Source organism: Tyto alba, unplaced genomic scaffold (assembly GCF_018691265.1).
Source record: "Tyto alba isolate M040663 unplaced genomic scaffold, T.alba_DEE_v4.0 Super-Scaffold_28, whole genome shotgun sequence".
In the NCBI taxonomy this organism is placed as follows: domain Eukaryota; kingdom Metazoa; phylum Chordata; class Aves; order Strigiformes; family Tytonidae; genus Tyto; species Tyto alba.
The window spans coordinates 17687412-17708970 of record NW_024881302.1 but is presented as its reverse complement, the minus strand read 5'-3'; the positions used below and the strand labels follow the sequence as shown (position 1 = coordinate 17708970).

At 55.6% G+C, this 21559-nt stretch overlaps 2 protein-coding genes across 6 annotated transcripts in view; both read right to left on the bottom strand.

Annotated features, from left to right (window-relative positions):
- RAB11FIP3 (RAB11 family interacting protein 3) overlaps nt 1-12567 on the bottom strand; it is a 79579-nt gene extending 67012 nt beyond the window's left edge. For all 4 annotated transcript variants that reach the window (XM_042798567.1, XM_042798569.1, XM_042798568.1 and 1 more), the window contains exon 1: nt 12072-12567. In XM_042798567.1, coding sequence (XP_042654501.1) covers nt 12072-12380 — 309 coding nt within the window. In that variant the 5' untranslated portion in view covers nt 12381-12567. The remainder of the gene's footprint in view (nt 1-12071) is intronic.
- Nucleotides 12568-14046: 1479 nt separating this feature from the next.
- Nucleotides 14047-20778, bottom strand: DECR2 (2,4-dienoyl-CoA reductase 2). 2 transcript variants are annotated; one of them, XM_042798584.1, is made up of 9 exons: nt 20659-20778; nt 20384-20452; nt 19953-20004; nt 18334-18469; nt 17781-17905; nt 17130-17223; nt 16739-16843; nt 15937-16154; nt 14047-15184 (listed from the first exon to the last, which is right to left on the bottom strand). In XM_042798584.1, the coding sequence occupies exons 1-8, from the start codon at nt 20751-20753 to the stop codon at nt 15937-15939; spliced, it is 894 nt and encodes a 297-aa protein (XP_042654518.1). In that variant the 5' UTR covers nt 20754-20778; the 3' UTR covers nt 14047-15184. The 2 variants fall into 2 exon arrangements, with proteins under 2 accessions (XP_042654518.1, XP_042654517.1); XM_042798583.1 differs by having other exon boundaries at nt 15966-16154.
- Between the last annotated feature and the right edge of the window lie 781 nt (nt 20779-21559).

The window sequence follows — 21559 nt, the reverse complement described above, 5'->3', positions numbered from 1 at the left end:
GACCCAGGGCACGTAGCGTGGGTTGAACTGCAGGATGTCTTTGCTACCCCAGATTACCCATATTCAGCAGTTTTGGGTTTCTCACCTGCTGGTAGAAATTCCTCTGGACTGTACTACATAACAGGCATGAGTACGGGACCTTTTTGAACTAACCCTACCAGCTGCAAGGCTTATCTGCAAGGCAGCTGTAATACCTCTACACTCACCATGACTTCAGGAGCCTTGCTTTGTCGTATTTTTAAGTGTGTTCTCAAATATCAAGTATGACTATTTCCAAATTGTCCATCAACTGTTGTCACTGAAGCATAAAAACACATTTAAAGAAACAACTCTAAGGATGGTTTGGAAACATTAACAGGAACATAAGTTACACTGAAATGGTTTTATCCAAATGTAATTGCATGTGTCTCAAGTGTTCCAGATTTCCTGTTCCTACCTAGGTGCTCAAAGGCTTCAGCAGAGACACTCTACTATAAACATAATCATTTGTTTAATGAAACTTGACAAGTTTTCTCCCCTCCACCCTCCAAAACATCGAAGGCTTTGTTTCTAGCTTTTGTTCCACTAATGACACAGGAAACCTGTTCTCACCCTTCCAAACACACAGCTCAGAGGCAGGAGACTTGATGAAAAAAAAAAAAAAAATAAAAGAGAAATAAAATGTTTGGTGCTAGGTTACTTCTTACATAAAACACATGCATTTACGTAGGCTGGAGCCACCCTTGGGGTGAGAGCCAAGTGCCACAACCGAAGTCACCCCAGGCTGGAGGCGGGACGGCTGCATCCTGCTGCATCACAGAACTGGGGCAGAAAACCCACACAGGATTTCACAGCTGAGCCAAACAGACAAAAAGCAATTCAATAAAACATGCCAGGAGGTCACACACTGAGGACCTGGCATTTTAAGATGCTGAACATTGTGCGGTGCCTGGTGTAGTTTCATGTAAAGTCCCCTGCAACAAAACCAAGTATTTCTGTGATGGGGGCTGTTTGGTTACAGAACAGACTGGCTGGGCTTATAAATCCAGGACTGCAGCTTTTGCTTCTGTTTCCTTCCAACCAGGTTAGAAAGCAGCTCAAAAAGATCTCACAGCATATCCCAGAATAAATCCACTCACTAGCTCGGGAGTCACTTTTACTAATTCACCCTCTCCAAAATACAATTTACATGCTATGATCTCTAAAACAAGATCACAATAACCAGGAAAAGTAGAAACCTTTTACTGCCAATGCACAAACAAGCAAATCATGAAAGCAGAGGGCAGAGAGTTGCATCTCTCAACTTGCAAACCCTGGGAATTTGGTGAGCACAAGAATCCTCTTGAGCTGCAGAGGTGAAGTCCAGGTGAGAACAAGACACGAGCCTGTCCCCAGCCAGGCAGCTAAATATTAGAGCTGAGCGTGAGAGAACTAACTCGCCTTCCCCAACCAGACTGAGCCTGCCACACTGTCAAAACTAAGTTTATCGTAATACAAACAAGCATGATTCAGAGATCAGCAAAGCATAAAGACTCATTTCTTTTTTAGAACCGCCTCAAATTATTTCCCTCCTTTTGGCAACCCTTCACGCAGCCTTCAGAAAGGGCTGTTTGTGCAAAGGCAAGTACACAAAGCAGACATGCCAGAGAGAAAAAAAAAAAAAAAAAAAAAAAAAAAAGTGCAGCCCAGAACAGTTTCTAGGCTCAGAGGTAGATTCTCAAAAGGCAGATGAATGAAGGGGCCATGCATAGCTTGGGAAGCCCAGGACTTCAGGATGGGACTGTACGCACCAGGCATATGAGGCTCTCAACAACAAAAAAATACCTACGACAGTGTTAATGCTTCTCCAGCGGCCACCACAAGCCCAGCACCCATCAGCTCCTCCAAGCAGAGGAGCTGCAGGAGCTCTGGATTTTGCTCCTCACACTCCAGCACAGCCTTGCAGGTCTCTGCCAGGCTGGCAGCCAAGTCACCTGCCCTTCCCAAGGGACCTGCCTCTCTGCTTTCGGTCCTACCTCTCCCACCAGCATCTCTCCTCCATCCACTACACCTCTGCCATGCCACCCACGCTGCCACCAAGGGCGTGATGCTCCACGGAGCCTGAAGAGGTGCAGCACCAAGTCCAAGAGCGAGTTTCCTATCGCACACCGAGGTCCCCAGCATCTCCCTTGGAGCTTTCAGGGCTTCTGCTCGCCACATCCTTCCGCTGTTCGCCTGCCAGCACAGTAGTCCCAGAGCTCCAAGTAGCCAGGAGAGGATTAGCTAGTTGCTGCATCCACTTAGCAGGCATAGGAAAAAATTCCACAAGGTTATCCAAATTTTTTTTTTTTTTTTTTTTGCCCAGCTGTAATCTCCTCACGCACACACAGTGAGCAGGGCAAAGACCTGCTACTCCCCTGGGAAAAATAAGGAATGTGGCCATGCAAGAGAAGCAACAGACACCTTTTAATTCCTCCGCAGCCAAAGGCAGTGGTGAAGGCCACAAGGTCCTGATCAGCTTATAAAGCCAAAGTGGAACTGAGCATTATTTTCCCATTAGAACAGTTTCGCTTTCAACACAGCGACACCTTCCCCAAGCAGGAGAAGGGCCCCCCCCAGGCAGAGCCCCCCGTTTCACGCGGCATTTGCTCAGGAGTGCAGATCCGCAGAGCAGCTGTGCGGATCCTGGTCCGGCACCATGCCCCGCACCCCACGGCAGCAAACATTCCCCATTTGTCTCTTGCCCTTGCCAGCTTCTTTTCTCAAAAAAATTGTTGGTTTGGGCTTTTACCTCCTGCACATTTTGCTGCAGCCCAGTTTCCTATTGGACTCTGGCAAATGGATTTTCCACAGAGCTGTCGGCAATCGGCTCCACCGAGTCTTGCCAGATTTTGCGGTTCCCAGCACCGGGTCATCCCCCTTCAGTTTTGCTCCTTCTCAGGGGACAGGAGTAAGCAGGAACAGCCCGGCAGTTTGCAAGCTGAAAATCCCTGCCAGAAGCAGCAGTGACTCAAACTCAACATCACGCTACCGGTATTTCACCAAGGGATATTGTAGCAGAGGGAACAATAGCTCTTCTTTTCCTGAAGAGCTACAGTGCGTTATTAAAAAAAAATAAATAAAAAAATCAGGAGACTACCAGGCTGCTCACAAAGTAACCTAACAGAGGGACACTCAGCTTGCAAAGAAAGCCTGGCCACCAGCTGCAACCAACCCTTGTAACGTGGACAGCAGTGCTGCTCTCCCCATACAGCACCACGGGACATCCCCAGAGCTGTCCCTGTCCCACGACAGGGCCCTGGTGGCCTCTGCAGTGCCGGGGACACGCCAGAGCCAGGACCCACACAGGCGACACCAGAATTGGTGTCATTTAAGCAAGCACTCAAGTTTGCGTCAGATACCACTGTCACTCGATTGCTTGTTTCGGCTAAATGAGTCGCCTCAAGTAAACACAGCGAGCAAATTCAGCAGGTTGGTATTGCCGGTATTTCTACTACAAGGTTTTTTTTTTTGCTTTTACAACGTAAGGAGCAGGCCGGGGACGAGCTGTGCTTGGAGCATGCTGAGCACCAAGCAACCTGGACCCCTTCTCCCCAGCAGCCGCCGCGTGTCCCTGCTTTAAGAGCACTTTTCTCCCCAGAGAAGGGGAAGACCCTTTCCAAAACCAGGGCTAAACAGGCATCGGTGCCAGGACGTTCAGAGCCGTCAGGAAGCCTCGTGCCAGCAGCGGTGAGCCCCGCCGCACACCCGCAGCTGGGAGGCGAGCCGCCGGTGGTGCTCTGGCCACCGCTCTCATTTCCTCACCTCCATCGGAAAAAAAAAAACCCAGCCCAGCCCCAAAACCACAACAGCAGCGTGCTGCGGAACTACCTACCACCACTTAGGCAGCTTTGATTTTTCTTTCGAGTTCTGCTCAAGCCCGCTTTCGGCCTGCTTTCCCCCTGCAGAGCAAATGCCATCCACTCCAGCTTGGCAGTAGCAGCAGTTTGGGAGGAATCTATCCCCAGCGTCGCCCTTGGTCATGCTTCCTCCTCTTCCCTCCTCCCCCACAACCCACAAAGCTGTTAATAACTTACACTGACCTGTACCAACTCCAGCAGACACTCTACAGAGAAGGGGAAACCTCATCATGAATCAAAGTTTAGGAAGAAGAGACAATTTCTGTCCAACTGAGCAATGCAGAAAGCCCAAGGCGGCATTTCCACCGCCCTAACAAATTTCAGGGGTATTCCTTGGGTTTGCATGTTGTGGGTTCCCAAAGCAGGCACCACTGACCTGAACTGTGACCCTCCGCTATGCACACGGAGGGTGAGCTCCCTTTGAGCCCGTAGCTATTCCAGTATCTTCCTGCTATCAAACAGAAACACACAGAGATATTAAGAAACAGCGATTTGTAGGCCTTATGAAATCCACGACGTCTCTCCCGCTGTGTGCAGATGAAGTCTTCGTCTCCACTGGGAAGCCTCCGACCTGGACCTACAGCTCAGCAGCACTGGTGGCAGGCATCGGCCTTTGGCAGCATCCCACGCGTGCTCCGCCTTCGTGACACGACCCACCCACGCGTGGACCCCCCTGTTGCCTCCACCTGCGTCCCCGGCGATGCAGGGGCCACCAGCAACGCTACGGCACAGCTCAGCACGGGCTTCCTCCAGGGAGGAGCATCCTGTTATAGATCAGTTTGAGAGGGGAATGAAAGACACAGTGCTTTTAAAGTGGAAAATAGAGGCTGAGAGGAGCTTTTTTGGGGGGGGGGGGGTGGGGTGGGTGTCTGCGGGACTTGAACAACTAGAGAAGCATGACTGTCTTGCAGCCTTGGTTCGGCTAGTCAAGCAAACAGCTGTACTGCAGATGTCACAAAAAAGCACCGACAGGAGAGTGGCTCCAGACAGCTTAATGCAGCACCAAGAACACACATTACAGTCCAAGAGGAGCTGGAAATGCTTTCGGCATGGGGGACCTGAAGTGCCACTGAGAGCACAAAATGCACAGCTCCCCAAGGACAAACTCAGTATCTGTGTCAGCAGGCACATTTTCCAATGTGAACACAGTAGCAGGATCTCAAATCGCTCCCTAATCCTGTTCATCCCCATGAACACGCCTTCCTGCCAAACCACGGGCTCGGACCCGATGAGTCAGATGGCATTTTAAGCTTCAAGTCGTTGGAGCTCGCTTTCTGGCGCGTCCCTCACCTAAGGTGAGGCTCCCCAGAACCAGCCTGGTGGTGTTGTGCCCACTCTCTTTCCACGGGTGTTTGAATTTAAGCAAACACCCGCTCCAGGCTCACGTGGAAGAACCAGCCCTGAGCCCCACACCAGAAACCCAAGCAGGATTTTGAAAGGATGGAGCCAGGCAGGAGAAACAGGGAAAAGCAAGCCAGGGTCCCCTCCCGCCCCACTGCCTGCTGTCACAGGGGCAGTAACAGCAGCTTTCTCATACTGGGAGCCCGACGGTCCCAGGGGAGGGGGGAAGCTGAGGGTGGCCCAGCAGATCACCCTGCCCAAGCAGGGCTGCAGGCTGCGGAGAATGGGAAGTCATTTGTTTTGCAAAAATCGAAAGCCGGAGAAAAAAAAAATAATAATAAAATTCTGCGTTCAAAGCGGATCTCATCTGACAACAGGCGGCAAACGAAAGTCAAAACAAGAATAAAATTGAGAGAAATTATGTAGGCAATTGTTGTAATGACTATCAATTACTGGCTGTATTGAGTTACATAATGATATAAGCAACCCTGAAATGCTTTGAGAGCGTTCAGTTATAAGCAATACCAGGTTGAAATGACTCTGAAAGAGAGGAATCACTGTGTTGTGGCGCAGTATCATATTCCAGTCAGTTAATTATGATGACCCCAATCCAATTTTTATTAGTCATAGCCTTAGAAAATATCCTGCTCCTGAGAAGGCAGAAAGCCTCTCAGGAATCCACCTCCACCTTAGAAAGAGCTGCCCCACACTGCGTGGCAAACATTAAGCAAAACTTTGGAAGAATTTTTAATACATAAAAAACCCAACTCCACAAAAAAGCCCTTGCAAGCATTTTTAAAAAATAATCTTAAAAACCCCAAACCACTGAAAACCTTAAGGTGGGGTCCTTTTTTCCTGCTGGGGCTCCAGACCCAGCCTCTGGCAGTGCTCACCCAGTACAAACTGGCCTCACAGCTGGGGATTACTGGGTGCCGTATCCACTCCCCACTTCCCTGGAAATTCCACATTTGCCCCCTTGCCCACAGCATTTGCCAACTCTACAAAGGTGGAACTGATGTTTTTTCTTTCTTCTGGGAAGTAGGGGGGAGAACATTTTTTTATATTCAGAAGCGAACTCAAATTCCAGAAGAACACATCTAATTTACAAAATCTGTAATTAAAATAAATCAACGCCCCACTCAGTAATAGCTGCATCCTCAATCTGAAGGAGAAAGGAAAAAGAAACTGGTAGCTGGGATAAAATTTCCATCGCCACCCTCCTCCCAGCCCATGCAGACAAACCGTGCCTTTGAGTATTCACAGTCCTGCCAGACTTGATCCAACCCGGATAAGCCACCAATCTGATTACAGCCGCAAACCTAAGTATGAAACATATCATCAGAAAGATCTGTTTGTGGTATGATAGCCTCCTAACCCTCCCCAGCCACTTCGAGAAGGGACGCCTTCAAGAAGCTTAAAGCCAAAACTTAGCAGGAGAAGCAAAAACCCAGGAGCACAGAAATCCTCTCTTTATTGGAGTCTTTGGGACACTTACAAATGAATAAACTGCAAATTCCATTTTCAGCTAACCAGCATCCACCTCGCCCAAAATAAATTGCATGAAATCCGCTGGCTTGGAAGCATTTTTGTCTCAGAGGGAGAAAGAAAAACTCCCATCTTTGAGCTCCCACAGAATACAGATTTGTTATTAATGATGATAAAACACCCTCTGAGGAGAGAGGCAGGCAGAGGCGGACCAAGCGCTGCGGCCCGCGCCCAGCCCAGCCCGGTATTTGGGGCGAGGAAGGGCTCATGCCTGAACCAGCAAAACGAACAGGAGCTTTGCCCTGAATTTCTATGGTGAAAAACCGGGCCCTCGGTCAAAGCAAGCAAAATATTTCAGCTGCGTTCGTCTTCCAAAACACACATGCCTGTCCACAGGCACGCTCAAACCTATTATACGCCCAAAGCATCGCCCTCACTGCAATCCCAGCTCCGCTCTCAATAGCGGACACCAAAGTTAAACAGCAATTAAAACCTCGGAAAGGTACAGCAGCAGCAACACGGTTGGAGGCAATTTAATTTTCACTCACGTTTACATGGCCTGCGAATCCATGCAAGGTTGTTTATAAGAGATTTCTAAAATTAAGCCAGTATTTCCTCTGCTCAAAAGATGTAAGAACCCTCAAAAAAAAACTTAAACAATAAAAACAGAGGTTTCCTCGTGACAGTGATCCAAACTATTAGATTTCACAGGGAAGTGGGAGAAGACTGAGGGCAATAGGGAGGTCATCCAAGATCAGATGCCATGTCAGCAGCTCCAAGAGAGGACTATGCTGGAAGTAAGAAGCATTTGATCCAGGGTCTGTATGCAATTCCCAAGGGATCCATCAGAGGTGAGCAGGAAAAGCAAGCCTGCATTCACGGTGGGGGGGAGGCCACTAAAAAGCTGCAGTTTGACACTATCCAGACTTCATTCCAGAAAGTAATTGCCAAAACTTGCAGATTGCTCCGTTTAAAAATAAAAATAACCCCCCTGATTCTCTGCAGCCACTGTCTGGAGTGACACCTGCTATCCCCAAAATGTGATTTCTTCTGCAGCACTCTGCTCAGACTGGGCACCTCATTACAAGAAGCTGAAAAAGTGGTGGGAGGTCAGAAAAGCACAACAAACCTGAAAAAAAGCTTCAGAAACCATCACACAAGGAATAGTTAAAAGCTGAATATGGAGAGCTCAACTGAGGATTAGCTGATGTGGGGGCAGAGGAAGGCTGGTAGTCAAGGACAGATACTTGAAGGATGTAAATGTTAGAGAAAGCAAAACAAAGCACATTGAAGTGAAGCTTGAACTGATCATCAAGAGAAAAAAAAAGGCTGAAGATCTCTGTCAGAGCACAGAGATGACACAGAGTTTGGAGCATTTGAAAGTAGCTTAGACAAACTCTGGGGCTTCTCTTAATTGAGCAGGGACAGCAAGAACATGTGGTGCAAGAGGCTTTTCTACTTCCAATTGTCTTCTAGATCAAAACAATGGAAGATAAAAAAAAAAAAAAGTGCCAGCAGGATAGCTTCTCTGTATGCCTTACAAGCTCTCAGTTCTCCTCTGCCCTGACACAGCCCTGCATTTCTAGTTAGTAACAAATCCAGTGAGAAAAGGCTTGGCCTCTGCCACTGCAATCAGACAGACACAGCACAACCGTACAACAGGCGAGACAAATTACGTATTTGTTGTTTTAAAAATATTGCACAATGGCCTTAGATTCTGTACAACCCACAGAACTGCAAGACACGACCCTTCTTGCTTTACAAGGTGACTGAAAAATTACGTAAGTAAAGTGTGTCCCTACCTCCCGACTCCCCGTCTGAACCAACCTTACTCCAGAGCTTTGGGTACCAGCCGGGGGGAAGGCACAGCAGCCCCGAGGGAGCAGCAGATCCCCGGTGAAGCGCAGCGATAAAGGGGAGGGAAAGGAGACAACCACAATACAACACGCTGTTAGGAACTGCCTCACCTGCCATGTTAACTACCCGGCGGTCCAGAGGTTTTGCATGAAAAGTCAAGCTGTCCTCAAGACCTCTCCACCTTGTTTACAAGTCCGCGGAGCACCTAACAGGTTCTAGCAAGCTTTTCAAGCGCCACAATAGTCTGTGTGTGAGAAGCAGCTCCCCGTTACAGATTGCTGGAGGACCGTCACACGGCTGTATCTTCTCCGCTCAAGGCCACCCCTGCGTAGGGGTGGCATCCCCAGCTGCACCATGCTTTCCACACACCTTTTAATATGAAAGCAGCGGCAAGAGCCTCAGTCCCTATCCACTTCTATCATTTCAAAAGCAAAACAGTCTTTAGCTTTCCATGCCTTGATCTCTTCTAGTCCATACCAGCACTTCACTGCCAATACCACAACCATGAAGCTCTTTAAAGACAATCTTTTGACAACCCAAGCTACTTAAGCAAAAAAAAAACCAACCCAACCCCTCACCCCCCTCCCTGTTTTTCTATTCATCATGCAGAGAAAAAAAAATCGTAACAGAAATTCACAATCATGTCATTTTTATGGAAAAAATGCCAGTTGGTTTCTTTCCTTTGACATTCAGCTAATAATTGTTTCAGCCAAATAATCCGACAGCACCAAGCTCAGTAGCCCATAAATGCCTGTGGTGTTTTACTGAACGCTAAAGACAACACTTGCTGCTCTCCAGCTCCCCAGGACATGTGGTTATGCACACACATGCTTTCCTTAACCCTTCAACCCTCCCCGAACCCTCAGATGAATCAGCTGGCTGCAATGACTTGCCGTGCTCAAATTTCCCACTTTGTTGCACCATGCATACCTTCCCCGCATCCACCCCTGTGGGCAGAAGCCAGGAGAGAGAGGGAGAAGAAAAGGAAGTAGGTACCTCCTCCTCCTCTTGCTAGTTGAGGAACAGTAAGAGGACTGAAATTTGCTCCTCCTTAACTCCCTGCTGATTGCCACCGATACCTTCAAGAGCCATCAAACCCTGGCACCTCCCTTGCAAGCTTCCCACTCCCAGTTGCAGTATAACCTTTCTTCACATCTTGAAGTCTCCTTTCAGTCGTCTTAACATCATTTTACCCACTTGGTGACATTTCTAGCCTTTAACTTTCACCTGAGCTGGATTTCTGTTTTTCAAAGGACCCCTTTTTGGCCCAAGTTACATCTGCTTGGAACAAAACAGGTCAAGAAACTTCCCCAGAACTCCTCCCTTTATTACTCTGCACATCAGCTGGGAGCTTGCAGACCCCCTCACCAAGCCCTTCTCCTTCACACACTCAGTGCGCCTTCTTGCTTTTCTAAGCTGCAGGCTCGTAATGAGTCCTCTTGCACATAGAGACATCACAAACGTGACTTTTTCTCTTCTAGCATGCCTCTGCAAAAGGTACAAGGCTGCATTCCCTGGGGTGCCCATTACCTGTTGGCTCAGCTGTTGTCATATCAGCCTCACCAGGGTGTTCAGGACTTGCTGTACCCAGAGACAGTTGTTCTGCATGCCAAGAGCTAGCTATATGAGTCTTGCTGAAGATAAGTGTATCTAAAAAGCATCATGTATTTCAGCATGGACAGCATTACTGGTAGCTGTGCTCAGTGGGAAGAAACAAGCGACTTTAAAGGGACAGCCAAGGCAAGAAGCTTGCAGACAACCACTTCTAAGCTGGGTCTATATGAACAGACAGCTTTTAGTGGCACAAAACCTCCTGCTTCAATTTAGGAGAGACCTTAACAGCTCGCAAGCACTCCTCCGGCCAAGATCTCAAAGCACTTTACAGGCTTATTGTCGCAGCCTGGAAGGTCTGGCACGATTCCCACCTCAGAATCGGGCACAAGGCGCTGCGCGGGGCCGGAGCGGCAGGTCCGGGCTGAGCTGCACACGCTGCCACGTCCCCTGCCACGCACACCCGGTCTGCCTGCCCTTATTCCCCTCCGCCTTGGGCTGCCCCGCAGCAATCCCGCGGGGGGGAAGAGAGGCACGCCAAGGCGAGCAGCCCCCCAACCCCCAGCAAGCTCCCACCGTGCCCCGATGCGATGGCCATCGCACACGGGGGGCTGGGAGCCGTCGCCAACAAACCATCCGTCCCGCTGCCTCGGCCGGCAGCGGCGACTGGGGGGGGGCCACGCAGCAGGAACCACAGCAGGAAGATGCAAGTCAGAGGCTTTACGCTGAAGAAAGCTCCTCTCACCCGGCGGATACGGGAGCACGTTGCTGAGATGATCTTGTAACTCCCCCCCAGTGCCGTGACGCTACCTGGTTACTCACGCGATGAGGCAGTAAAGCGGTACCGCCTGCACACGCAGTGCCCCTCGCCAGCAATGATCTGACAAAGAAGTTACATATCCCTACTTTACTGAGGTATTTTCTAAAGGAAATTAAATCGATTTTACCTTTAAGAGGCGTTTTTACCATAAGCACATAGATAAAAAACCCTCCTCCACCAAAACACTCCTTCTCACATGGGGATTTGCTTTGTCATGGCACTTTAATACACGCGCAGCAGCTACAGCTACAGAATTAAAGCAGATCTCCTGGGCGCGCACACAGAAACTTCGTAACAATACCTGCACACCTTAAAACATAACCCTTTCTCCTTGCAGCAACATCAGCACAGGCCAAGGTACAAAACGTCAACAAATTCATTTCCATCCCCCGGTACGCTGCTAGAGCTCTCTCCATTTTGGGTCATACCAGGCAGCTTCAAATTACATCGCATCTGATCTGCTGCAAGGAAACACAAGCTCACCATGGCACAAAGCAGCAGAAAGGAGGGGAAAAAAAAAAAAAAAAAAAAAAAAAAAAAAGCGCATTCAGGATTGTCGAACCCACGATAAGCGAGGGGCTCCGTGCTTGGCACGGTGGCAGCGAGCCCCCGCGGGGACCCTGGGTGCCGAGGGGGGCAAGGAGCAGCTTGAGATCCCGGAATCTCGCTGCTGGTGCCTTACACAGGAGCTGCTCGGACAAACCTAAACGCGTTAGTGATGGAGAACAAAGAGGGAGGACGCGGGGCTCCGGGCGGCACTGCCGAGATGCTCTGTTCTCCCAGCGGACTGGGAGACGGAAAAGGCGAGCTCCAGCTTCACCGGGCTCCCTCCGCACCTCCTGCATCCCTCGAAGCCCACGCACAACCTCCACCCGGGACGAGCAGGAGGCCCGTGGGGCGTGATGCTGTGTCGCTCGTGTTCAAAGCTCTTCCGAGGGCTGCCGGCACGATGAGCCTTTGCTGATCGCCCCTTCGGCGGAGAGGGGACCGCCGACGGGCCAGCACGGAGCCTCCCGGTGCCCGGCGGCGGGGACCAGCGACACCACCTCACACCCAGCGCCCACGGCCCCATCCCCGGGGGGACACGCGGCCCCACGGACGCGAGGGGCCGGGCAGGTGCGAGGGGAGGCCCAGCCCTGGGGGGGAGCCGCCGGCCTCACCTGCTCGGCCCCGTAGGCCGTGGCGAACTGGACGAAATCCTCCACACGCACGAAGCCGTCGCCGTCGCGGTCCAGGGCGTCGAAGACGGGGCGGAGGCGCGGCTCCGGTTCGGCGGGGCCCTCCAGGGCCGGGCAGCCCCCCCCCTCCTCCTCCTCCGGCGGCGGCGGCGACCACGGCGGCGGCCCTAGGGCAGGCTCGGCGGCCTCAGGTGCCCAGAGGCCCGGCTCCGGCTCCGGCCCCGGCCCGTCCCGCCGCGGCCCCCGGGGGAGCGGGGGCTCGGGCACGGCCGCCGGCGGATGCGGCTCCATTTTCACCGGCGGCGCTCAGCGCCCGCCGCCGCCCGCCCCGCCGCCGCCGCCCGGCGGCCATGCCCCGCGGCCATCACCCCCTATCACATCGCGGCCGCCCGCCGGGGCGGTGCCGGTAACCGGTGATGCCGGTGCCAGTGCGGTCCCAGCGGTAGCTCCGCCCGCACCCGGGCACACGGCTTTGTGCGAGGCGGCGCCGGCCCCGCCCGCCCGCCCCGCCGCCACCGGGGGCGGTGCCGCCGCTCCGCCCCGCCCCGCCCCGCCCCGCCCCGCCCGCCCGGGAGCGGCGGCTCCGAGCGCCGGTTCCTCCCCCGCCGTCCCGCAGGGATGCGGGAAGGAGGCGGGCGGCGCCGACAAACAAACAACCGCGCCGCCCGCCCGCGACGCCGCTCCGGGGCAGCCCGCGGCGAACCACCAGATCCGGCCCGGTAGCCGCTGCAGTAGCCGGCGGCGGTGACGTCACTCGTCTGCAAGTGCGGCGCTCTCCCCTCCCCCCCCCCCCCGCGGAGGCCCCGCCCCTGCTCATGCACGTGCCGCCGCCCCCCCCCCCCCCCCTTTCCCCGTCCAGTGGTGGGGGGGAAAATCACCGAACCCCGGGGCGGGCACCGAACCGGGGTGTAATTAGCAACAAACCTAATGAGCAAGAGCATCCCTGGCCGCCGCCACCCTCGTCGCCAGGCTGCCCGGGGGAGGGACGCGGGGGACGCGTTTGGCACACACGATGTGGCCCCCCCCCCCCGCCCCCAGCACGGCTTTCCCGAAGCTGGGGAGCCCCGGCACCTTCAGCCCCAAACGCCGGGGTTCAGCAGCAGCCCTGGATGAGAGGGAGGGAAAAAATTCCCCATCCGGGGCTGGGAAGGATTGAAACCTCTGCGCCAAATCCTTTTGGTCAATGCTCACTGGGGCAGGAGGGGGCTCGTTTGTCACCCCCACGGGAGGAAAACTCCCGGCTGCCCACCCTGGGAGACATCTGCCTAAACCATCCCCTGCAAAATCCCCTCAGCGTTATGATCCCCTCGCACAGGAGCTTGCCCTCCTCCTGCCACCCCCAGCTCCCACTCAGGAAGCTCTGGGGTGGCACCCACAGCAGCTGGGCCAGGAGCCCAGCTCAGCACCGAGCCCTGAGCGCCGTGGGCTCGGCCGCAGCACCTTCGAGCACCTCAGTGCAGGGAGGGTGGAAGCCTCACCTTGCTCCCTGTGGGCACAGGGCTCCCCCTCTGCCCCGTGTCAACCCAGCCTGAGGCCGGCACATCACAGCAGATTCCCCCTGTCCCTGTCCCCCCCCACACCCACTCACGGCGGGGCGGGGGGCTGCCAGGGGTTTGGCTAAAGCGAAGCCTCCAGGAGGGACCACATCTGTTACCACAGGCAGGGACAGTCGTTGTCCTTAAACTCGCTTGGTCGGGATTAAACAAGACACAGTTAAAGACGTGGACCCTCCGTTCTCCCTCAGGGCTCAATCCGGACCACGAGCGGGCAGGGCCGAGCACAGCTGCTGGTTTTGCCGGTGCAGCAGCGATGCTCCGACCACAGATGTGACTGAGCCTCCTACAGCTCCTGCCACTGCCAGGAGGACGAGGAGCACAAGCTCCTTCCCGAGCTCCCGGCAGTCGGAGGCTGCAGGCTCAGCCCCCGGCGCAGGCAAACCGATGAGCAGCATCGTAGCTCAGGGTGGAAGTTCTTTATTCGTGGCCTGGAGGAAGGAGCAAAACCTGGCAAGCCTACAATCAAGTAGGAAAGGCAATCAAGCAGGAAAACAAGCTTCACTGAATTCAGGGTAAGCTTAAAAATTGCCAGCAGCAGCAGGAGGCCGCTGCGTGTGAGTGGTGTGTGTATCCCTGAGGCGCTGGCACCAGGGATGGGTTTGGCCCCGGCAGCCCAGCGCAGACCCGGTGCGGCCCCTGCAGCTCCTCAGCTCAGCGCCCTGATCGGAAAGGACTGCATTTCAGCTAGCCCTTGATTTACTCTCAGCTGTAGTGTCTGTACGAAGAAAGGAGACAGCGTGAGACTGGCGTGACAGACAGACGGGTGCCGGACAGACAACTGGACATCTCGGGCTCCCAACAGATACAGTGCTACAGCCCATGGCAGTACAGAGCCAGCTCTGGGGGGATCTGACCTCACACCACCTCTGCTCCTGGGAGAGGGACATCCCAGCTGCATCTGCATCAGCCTCCAGGGACCACCACCCCATCCGAGCCCCCCTCCCCGTGAGGGGACGGGGCCCTTTTCCCCTGCCAGGGGCCAGCTTGGTCTTTGTTTCCCCTCCAAGAGCTGCCAGCTGCTGCTGTCAAGGCAGAGCTGGCCCAGGCATGAAGGTTGATCTCAACCCAGGATGGGCTGAATGACTCCCCCCCCCCTCCCAAAAAGGAGCTGCTGCTGGGGCAGCTCTCAGACTGAGATGGGGGAGAGGGGAGGAAGAGGATGGATAACCACGGGCCTGGAACTTGGGAAAGGCCAGGAGAGCAACGTGGAAGGAGACACAAACGGACAGCAAGCATCACAGCCCGCGCACCCCGCGCTGTCCCTGGCCACGTCAGCTCAGAAGGGAGTCACGGCCCAGCACGGGGGTGGGCTCGCTCCCAGCTGGCGCCCCCGGTGCCCCCTCCCCCAGGCGGATGCAGGATCAGCAGCGTCACCACCAACCACCGGTCGCTGATCAGAGGCGGCAGCTATCGGCTCTGACTCTGGGAGAAGTCGCCCCGAGATGGGCCCCAAGCAGCAGCGTTCGGTCACGTTTCTGTCCATCAGTCCATCCCAGGCTGTCCGTTATTGATTTTTGTTTGCTCCTGCAGCCCAGAAATCTGCAAGACAGCACGGAGGTGGGTACACAGGCCTGCCTGGGCCTGCGCTCCTCACGGAGGCTGCCCGGCAGGACCCGAGCAGGGGGAGAGGGGAAGAAAGAAGACCCCTCTCCCAGAAAGCACCAGGCCCCAGCAACCTTCAGGCAGCTCCCTTCACACCTCTGCAGAGGTATGCAGCCAACGTCAGCCCTGTGTGCAAACCAACTGCAACACAAGACACGCTGCAATAACTCGTGCAAGGAAGAAAGGGGAGGCAGAGGTTTGTCAGGACTCTCTGTGCCCAGTCCTGCTGGTTGAGGCACGGGAAAGGGGCATCACGTCACTTCAGGTACGACAGGAGATACCACGTCAACCACAGGCTCAAAGGAAAAAGCCAGCAAGTTCTCTTGCCCTTCCCAAGTCACCCCTAGGACTGTCCACAAAGATGCTCCCTATTTTGCTCTGTGCCTGCTCTGACAACAGCACGGGGGGTGACCCTGCTCCACCTTCCCAAAAGCAGAGGAAGGTTTGAGAACAAGCGCTGACAAGTCGAGACCTGAGCTGGCTGCCCTCACACGGAGACCCCGACAGCCAGCATCTGCCCCCTCTTCCCCAAAACAGCACATGCCACACAGCTGCCTCGGGAGCTCAGGACACTGAAAGAAGGTAATGCCATAACCAGTGTTATGGCAGCCATGTCCCTATACCATGGGGCAACAGGGTTTCTGACACAAGCCCTGCTCTAATCCCACGGAGGGGGAAATGCACATCACCTAGAGTTTAGCAGAGGATGAAGCAATACCCAGCAAGGCAGGGAAGTTGTTGGCAGAGGTCAGCCAGCTCCCGCCATCCACGACCAGGGTGGTGCCCGTCACGTAGGAGGAGAGGGGGCTCGCCAGGTACAGCGTGCTGTGGGCGATCTCTGTCTTGTTCCCTGCACGCTGGAGGGGGATCGTGTCAAACTGGCTTGCTTCCTCGGCAAATTTCCCACCTAAGAGTGGTAGAAGAAAGAGTCAGCTAGGACTGTGGGACCACTTCCCCACCACCACTGCCTGCCAGACACTGCAGCACAGCTTGCATGGGGCTTGCCGAGAGCCCCAGAGAACCTAGATGAGATCCTGGCACAGCCCTGGGGACAGCCCAGAGACAAAAGGCCTGAGCAGAGTTTAACAAGGGGAGCTCCAGCCCAGCAGTGGGATTTGTACCGCAACAGTGAGCTCAACAGGACCTCAGAGAGCTTTCCCAGCCTCCAGGGCTGAACTGACACTCTGCTGACAGGACTGCAAGAGCTAAACCATCAGGCAAGGCAGCTGGCCAGGCTGAGCACGTTACGCCATGGCACCAGACAGCACAAAAAGCCGCCACTCGACAGAGAAAAATCAGGTCCCTGCGAGGTACCGAGGATGTGGGAAGGGCTGCTCCCCCAAACTGACGTGCCAGCCGAGTCACAGAGAGCCCCGGCCACATCACACGCCCCATGAGCTGCGTGGCACTGGTGGCCCATCACAGTCTCCTCCCAGCCTGAGGCCCGCAAGCCACCGCCAAGGCAGAGACAGAAGCCCCAGGTTGCCTTACCCAGCCGCCGGTAGCCCTCGGTGCCGGTAATGGGGCCCGGTGCCAAGCTGTTCACTCGGATGTTGTTGGGTCCCCACTCCACAGCCAGGTGACGGGTCATGGCATCTGGGAAGGGATTACAACAGGAATGAGAAGTGGAGAGCAGAGCCGTTCCAGTAGCTTTTTTGGGGATGGGGGCAGCGAGGGGCAAAAAGCCACAGAGACTCTGGCCAAGGGCAAAGCGCCCTAGAAGAGCCTAGGAGGAGAGAAGAGCCTCATCCCAAACCCAGGCACGTAGTAGCCATCCCAATTGATATTTGCCTCTCCCAAGGACATCTTCCCATCCCAATACTCAGGAAGAACCAACTTCCTTACTGGCCCCACACAGCCCCAGCAAGGAGCGTTTAGGTACCTATGGCAGCCTTAGCAGCACCAGCATGCACCTGGAGGGCCTGCCCTCGGTAGCTCAGGGTTGCCGTGATGTTAACGATGACCCCACCATGGTCCTGGGGATGGAAAGGAGACGTGGTGTTAGGCAGGGACCAGAAGTCCCACAGGGGAGTGGTGGGACAAGCTGGGCTAGGAGGGATGGTCACCCGTGGGCACTGCAACTTCTGTGTTGCTAAACCATCACTGGGGCAGCCATCACTGAGCTGGGCAGCCAGCGGGGCCCTTCCAGTGAGGTGGGAGATACAGGGCACAGGCAAAGGCCAAGGGAAAGCAGAGGAGCTGGAAAAGGAGCAGCAGGCCACAGCTTGTTCCTCAGTAGGTGGCAGAACATGGAAAGGTGCCACAACAGTTAAAAGCCCCGGGGCTGGGGACAGGCAGGAATCCCAGTTCCTGCACGGGGGCTGCCATCCCTGGGAGGGAACGGGCTGGATCTCGGCAGCGTGGGTGGCAGAGGCCCAGCAGCACAGCCCTGCGTACGCAGGTGCTGCGCTCCCTTCTGCCCCACCCCCTCACTTCCCTGAATTTCTCAGGAGCAAAGTGTGGTTTATTTGACACTAACCCCACACCTACCAGGAGCCTCTCCACCGAGTCCCCTGGCTCTGGTTCCACTTACCCGGAAATATTTCTCAAAGAGGACTTTGGAGGTGTTGAAGGTGCCAAGGGTGTCAATGTCTATCACTGTCTTGAAGGCATTGAAGGACAAGGCACTGGCTGGGCACAGAAAGTTTCCCGCAGCACCTGAAGAACAAGCAGCCAGAAGCACAGTCAGGACTGGTCCAGGAGAGATCAGGCATGTTCAGGGCACTTCTGTGAGAGGGCCAGTGAACAATACTGTCTGGGTAGACTGGAGAGCATGTGGAAACAGCCCTGATAAAGGGATAAACAGCTTGTGGCTCCAGGCGCCCAGCAGCGCAGCCAGCCTGAGGGCAGGAGGGTGCTGGTGCAGTGGGAGCAGGGATGATCCACACCCAGGCAAGCACGGATGGCCACGTATCACAAATGAGTCTCTGCTTCATCTGAGTCCGTCCCCTCTGCGCTCCCAGGGGCTGCCCAGGCCAAAGCAGCATAAGCCAGACACCAGGCAAACACAACTTCCATGCAGGAAAATGCCCTTTTTAGCAGTGAGTCTGTGCCAAATCTTCCCCCTGCCCAGTCCAGCAGCTCACCATTAATGAGGATGTCAATCCGCTTGAACTCTTTTAGTGCTTCATCCACTGCTGCCACAACGGTTTGGGGCTGCCTGACATCCATGGAGAGGGGCAGGCACTGCTGGCCTGTGGCTGCCACCAGCTTTTTTGAGGCCTGCAAATTAAAAAAAAAAAAACGACTTGCAATTATTTCCGGGATTCTTTCCTTCACTGGGAGTAAGATCCAGACCTTGTAACAGGCAGCAAGAAGTCAGGCAGGAGCCAAGTCCCTGCCAGCACTCAGCAAACAGTGTGGGCAGGGCAGAGACCTGCCTAACCACAGCCAGCTTCTGCCCTGCAGCACCCTGCAGCTAAAGCCCTGGGGTAGCCAGAGAAAGCTCCTGCACATCATGTCCCAATCAGACTCCAGGGTGGCCCTGAGGCCACAACTCCCTAAGCCTAGTTATCCCCATGGCCTGTCCCTGACACAACACATCCCCCCAGCAACACCTCTGCAGGGCAAGCACAAAGGTTGGACCCACACAAAGCATTTTTGGCATGAGCCCAGACATAATTAATCTTAAGATCCAAAAAACATCAGTAGGCAAAAGGGCAAATGCACACTAGCAGTTTCCAGGGTCTCTGCCTGCGTGGTAGAGTGGCTCAGTGTCTGCCACAAGCCATCCTCCAGGTGCTCATTAAGAACATGACTGACTCCCCCCCCCCCCCCCCCCCCCCCCAGCAAATTAAGTGCAGGGGACGCACAAACTCAGCGACATTCCACCTTCCTCCTTGGTCTCATCAGGCCCTCCTGCGAGAAGCTTTGAGCCTCAACTAGCACACACATACACCGAACGTCAAGAGCCCGGGCAAAATGCGAAATGGCAGCACTAACCGTCTCTGGGAGGCAGCCAGCTCAGGCCAGCTCAGTCCCAAGTTTTGACCTTTATTATATTTCGCTGAAATCCACATACAACTAACACAAAGCTCTCTCACGGCCGCTTCCAGCCCAAGACCACAGCACAAGCCACAGTGAGGGAAAACTGTGACTGTGACCAGCTGAAAGCGAGACCAGCGAAACTCCAGCTCGAAGTCAGGCACACAGGGGCAGGGGTCTGTCCTGCCCAGCCATCTGTATGGTAGCAAGTCTCATACAACTTCCTCAGTCACCGCTTTCCAGACCTGCACCCTCCTCTCTGTCTCAAAACACGAGATAACAGAGATTTTGGGGCTCAGCGTACCCACCTCAACCTGCGTAATCCTTGGACGAGGGGGTCTTGTCCCACACAAAGCTGAGATTTAAGCTTGACCTTGGGCCCCGCCAATTCCCTGCTGACAAACCTGCCTCACCGTTTGTTTCCTTCTGTTTCAAAAAGGCAACGTGCTATCTGGAATAGACACCCCCAAAGCAAGGTGGCGAGTTCCACAGTTAACCGAGCTGAACTGTGAGGTGCAGGGGGTGCAGTCCACCCTAAATCTGCACCTGTCCTGCCCCGTCACCACTGCTGGCTGGTGTCAAATCACTTTGAGCCAGGAAAAGACGGGGCAGCACAGGTAATGTCTCCTGTTGCACTCCTCCCAGAGAAGAGAAGAAAGATTTCCAGGCATTCACGACTCTCCCTTCTCCCTGCCTGCTCCACCAGTGCCCACAGACTCACCTCTGACACTCGCTGCAGGTTCCGGCTTGCAATGACCGTCCGGCAGCCATGCCTGCAAAGAAAGGGCTGGTGAGGAGGACCAGAGCAACGGCTCCTCACTAGCATCTCGGACCTCTGGGGATTACCAGGACCTCGGTTGGTGGGAGGTAGCACAGTGCCCTTGCACGGGAGGAACCGCTGCTCCTCGAGGCTTGTGGGACGCAACGAGGAGAGTCGCAGCACACTAGAGACCTGCCCCAGCCCCGGCCTCCCCCAGCCCCGCGAATTGCCCAAATCCTCAGCCCACGGCTCCCGGGAGGACTCCGCATCCCCCCCCCGTCCCCCCACCTCTTCCAGGCCCCGCCACCGCAGCCGCCTCAGGGGAAGGGAGGTTGTGTCGCCGCCCGTCCCGCCGAGGCCCGGCAAACCCTCCCGCCGCCGGGCTCTCGCACCTCATGAAGATCTCGGCGATGCGGAAGCCGATGCCCGAGCCGCCGCCGGTGATAAACGCCACCTGGCCGCTGGAAGGGGGGGAACAGAATGGGCGGTGAGAACCGGCGAGAATCGAGTGCCCGGCGCGGGCAGCCCCGGCCGGGCCTCAGGCAGCGGGCGGAACAGGCCGCGCTCCGCAGGCCGCGCAGCTCTTCACCCCGAGCGGCGGCCCCGCGGCGCCCTCATCGCCCCGCAGCCCCCATCGCCCTGGCTGCCCCATCGCCCCGGCACTCACGCCAGGATGTCGGGGCTGAAGAGGTGCCGGTACTCCCGGAGACAGTCATCGGTATCCACGTCCTGCGGCGGCCGAGCGGCCGCGGCCTCCGCCATGGCGGCGCAAGGGCTGCCGGGACGGGTAGTCCCCTCCGGGCACCGCCCGCCCACACCCCCCCCCCCACTCGCGCATGCGCAGCGCGGCACCGCCCGTCGCCTGGCAACGGCGCGGGAGCGGAGCGGCGTCCCACAGTGCCGCCCAGTGTCCCCAGTGGCACACTGGTGTGCCGTGGACATCCCAGCCGCCCCCGTCCCTCACAGTGATATCCCGGGGGCCCCCTGCAGATCCCCCCCCGTCCCTGCCTCCCCCGGTGACCTGCTGCCCTCAGGGGACAGCCCGGTGCCTCCTACAGCGTCCCCACACCTCCCGGACCTTCCCAGTACCGCCCCAGTGCTCCCAGACACAGCCCAGTGTCTCCCACAGCTTCCCAGTGCCTCCCCAGTGACCCTCAGGGATAGCCCAGTGCACCCCACAGCATCCCAGTGTCTCCCACAGCTTCCCAGGGCCGCCCCAGTGACCCTCGGGGATAGCCCAGTGCACCCCACAGCATCCCAGTGCCTCCCACAGCTTCCCAGTGCCTCCCCAGTGACCCTCGGGGATAGCCCAGTGCACCCCACAGCATCCCAGTGCCTCCCACAGCTTCCCAGGGATGCCCCAGTGACCCTCGGGGATAGCCCAGTGCACCCCACAGCATCCCAGTGCCTCCCACAGCTTCCCAGGGATGCCCCAGTGACCCTCGGGGATAGCCCAGTGCACCCCACAGCATCCCAGTGCCTCCCACAGCTTCCCAGGGCCGCCCCAGTGACCCTCAGGGATAGCCCAGTGCACCCCACAGCATCCCAGTGCCTCCCACAGCTTTCCC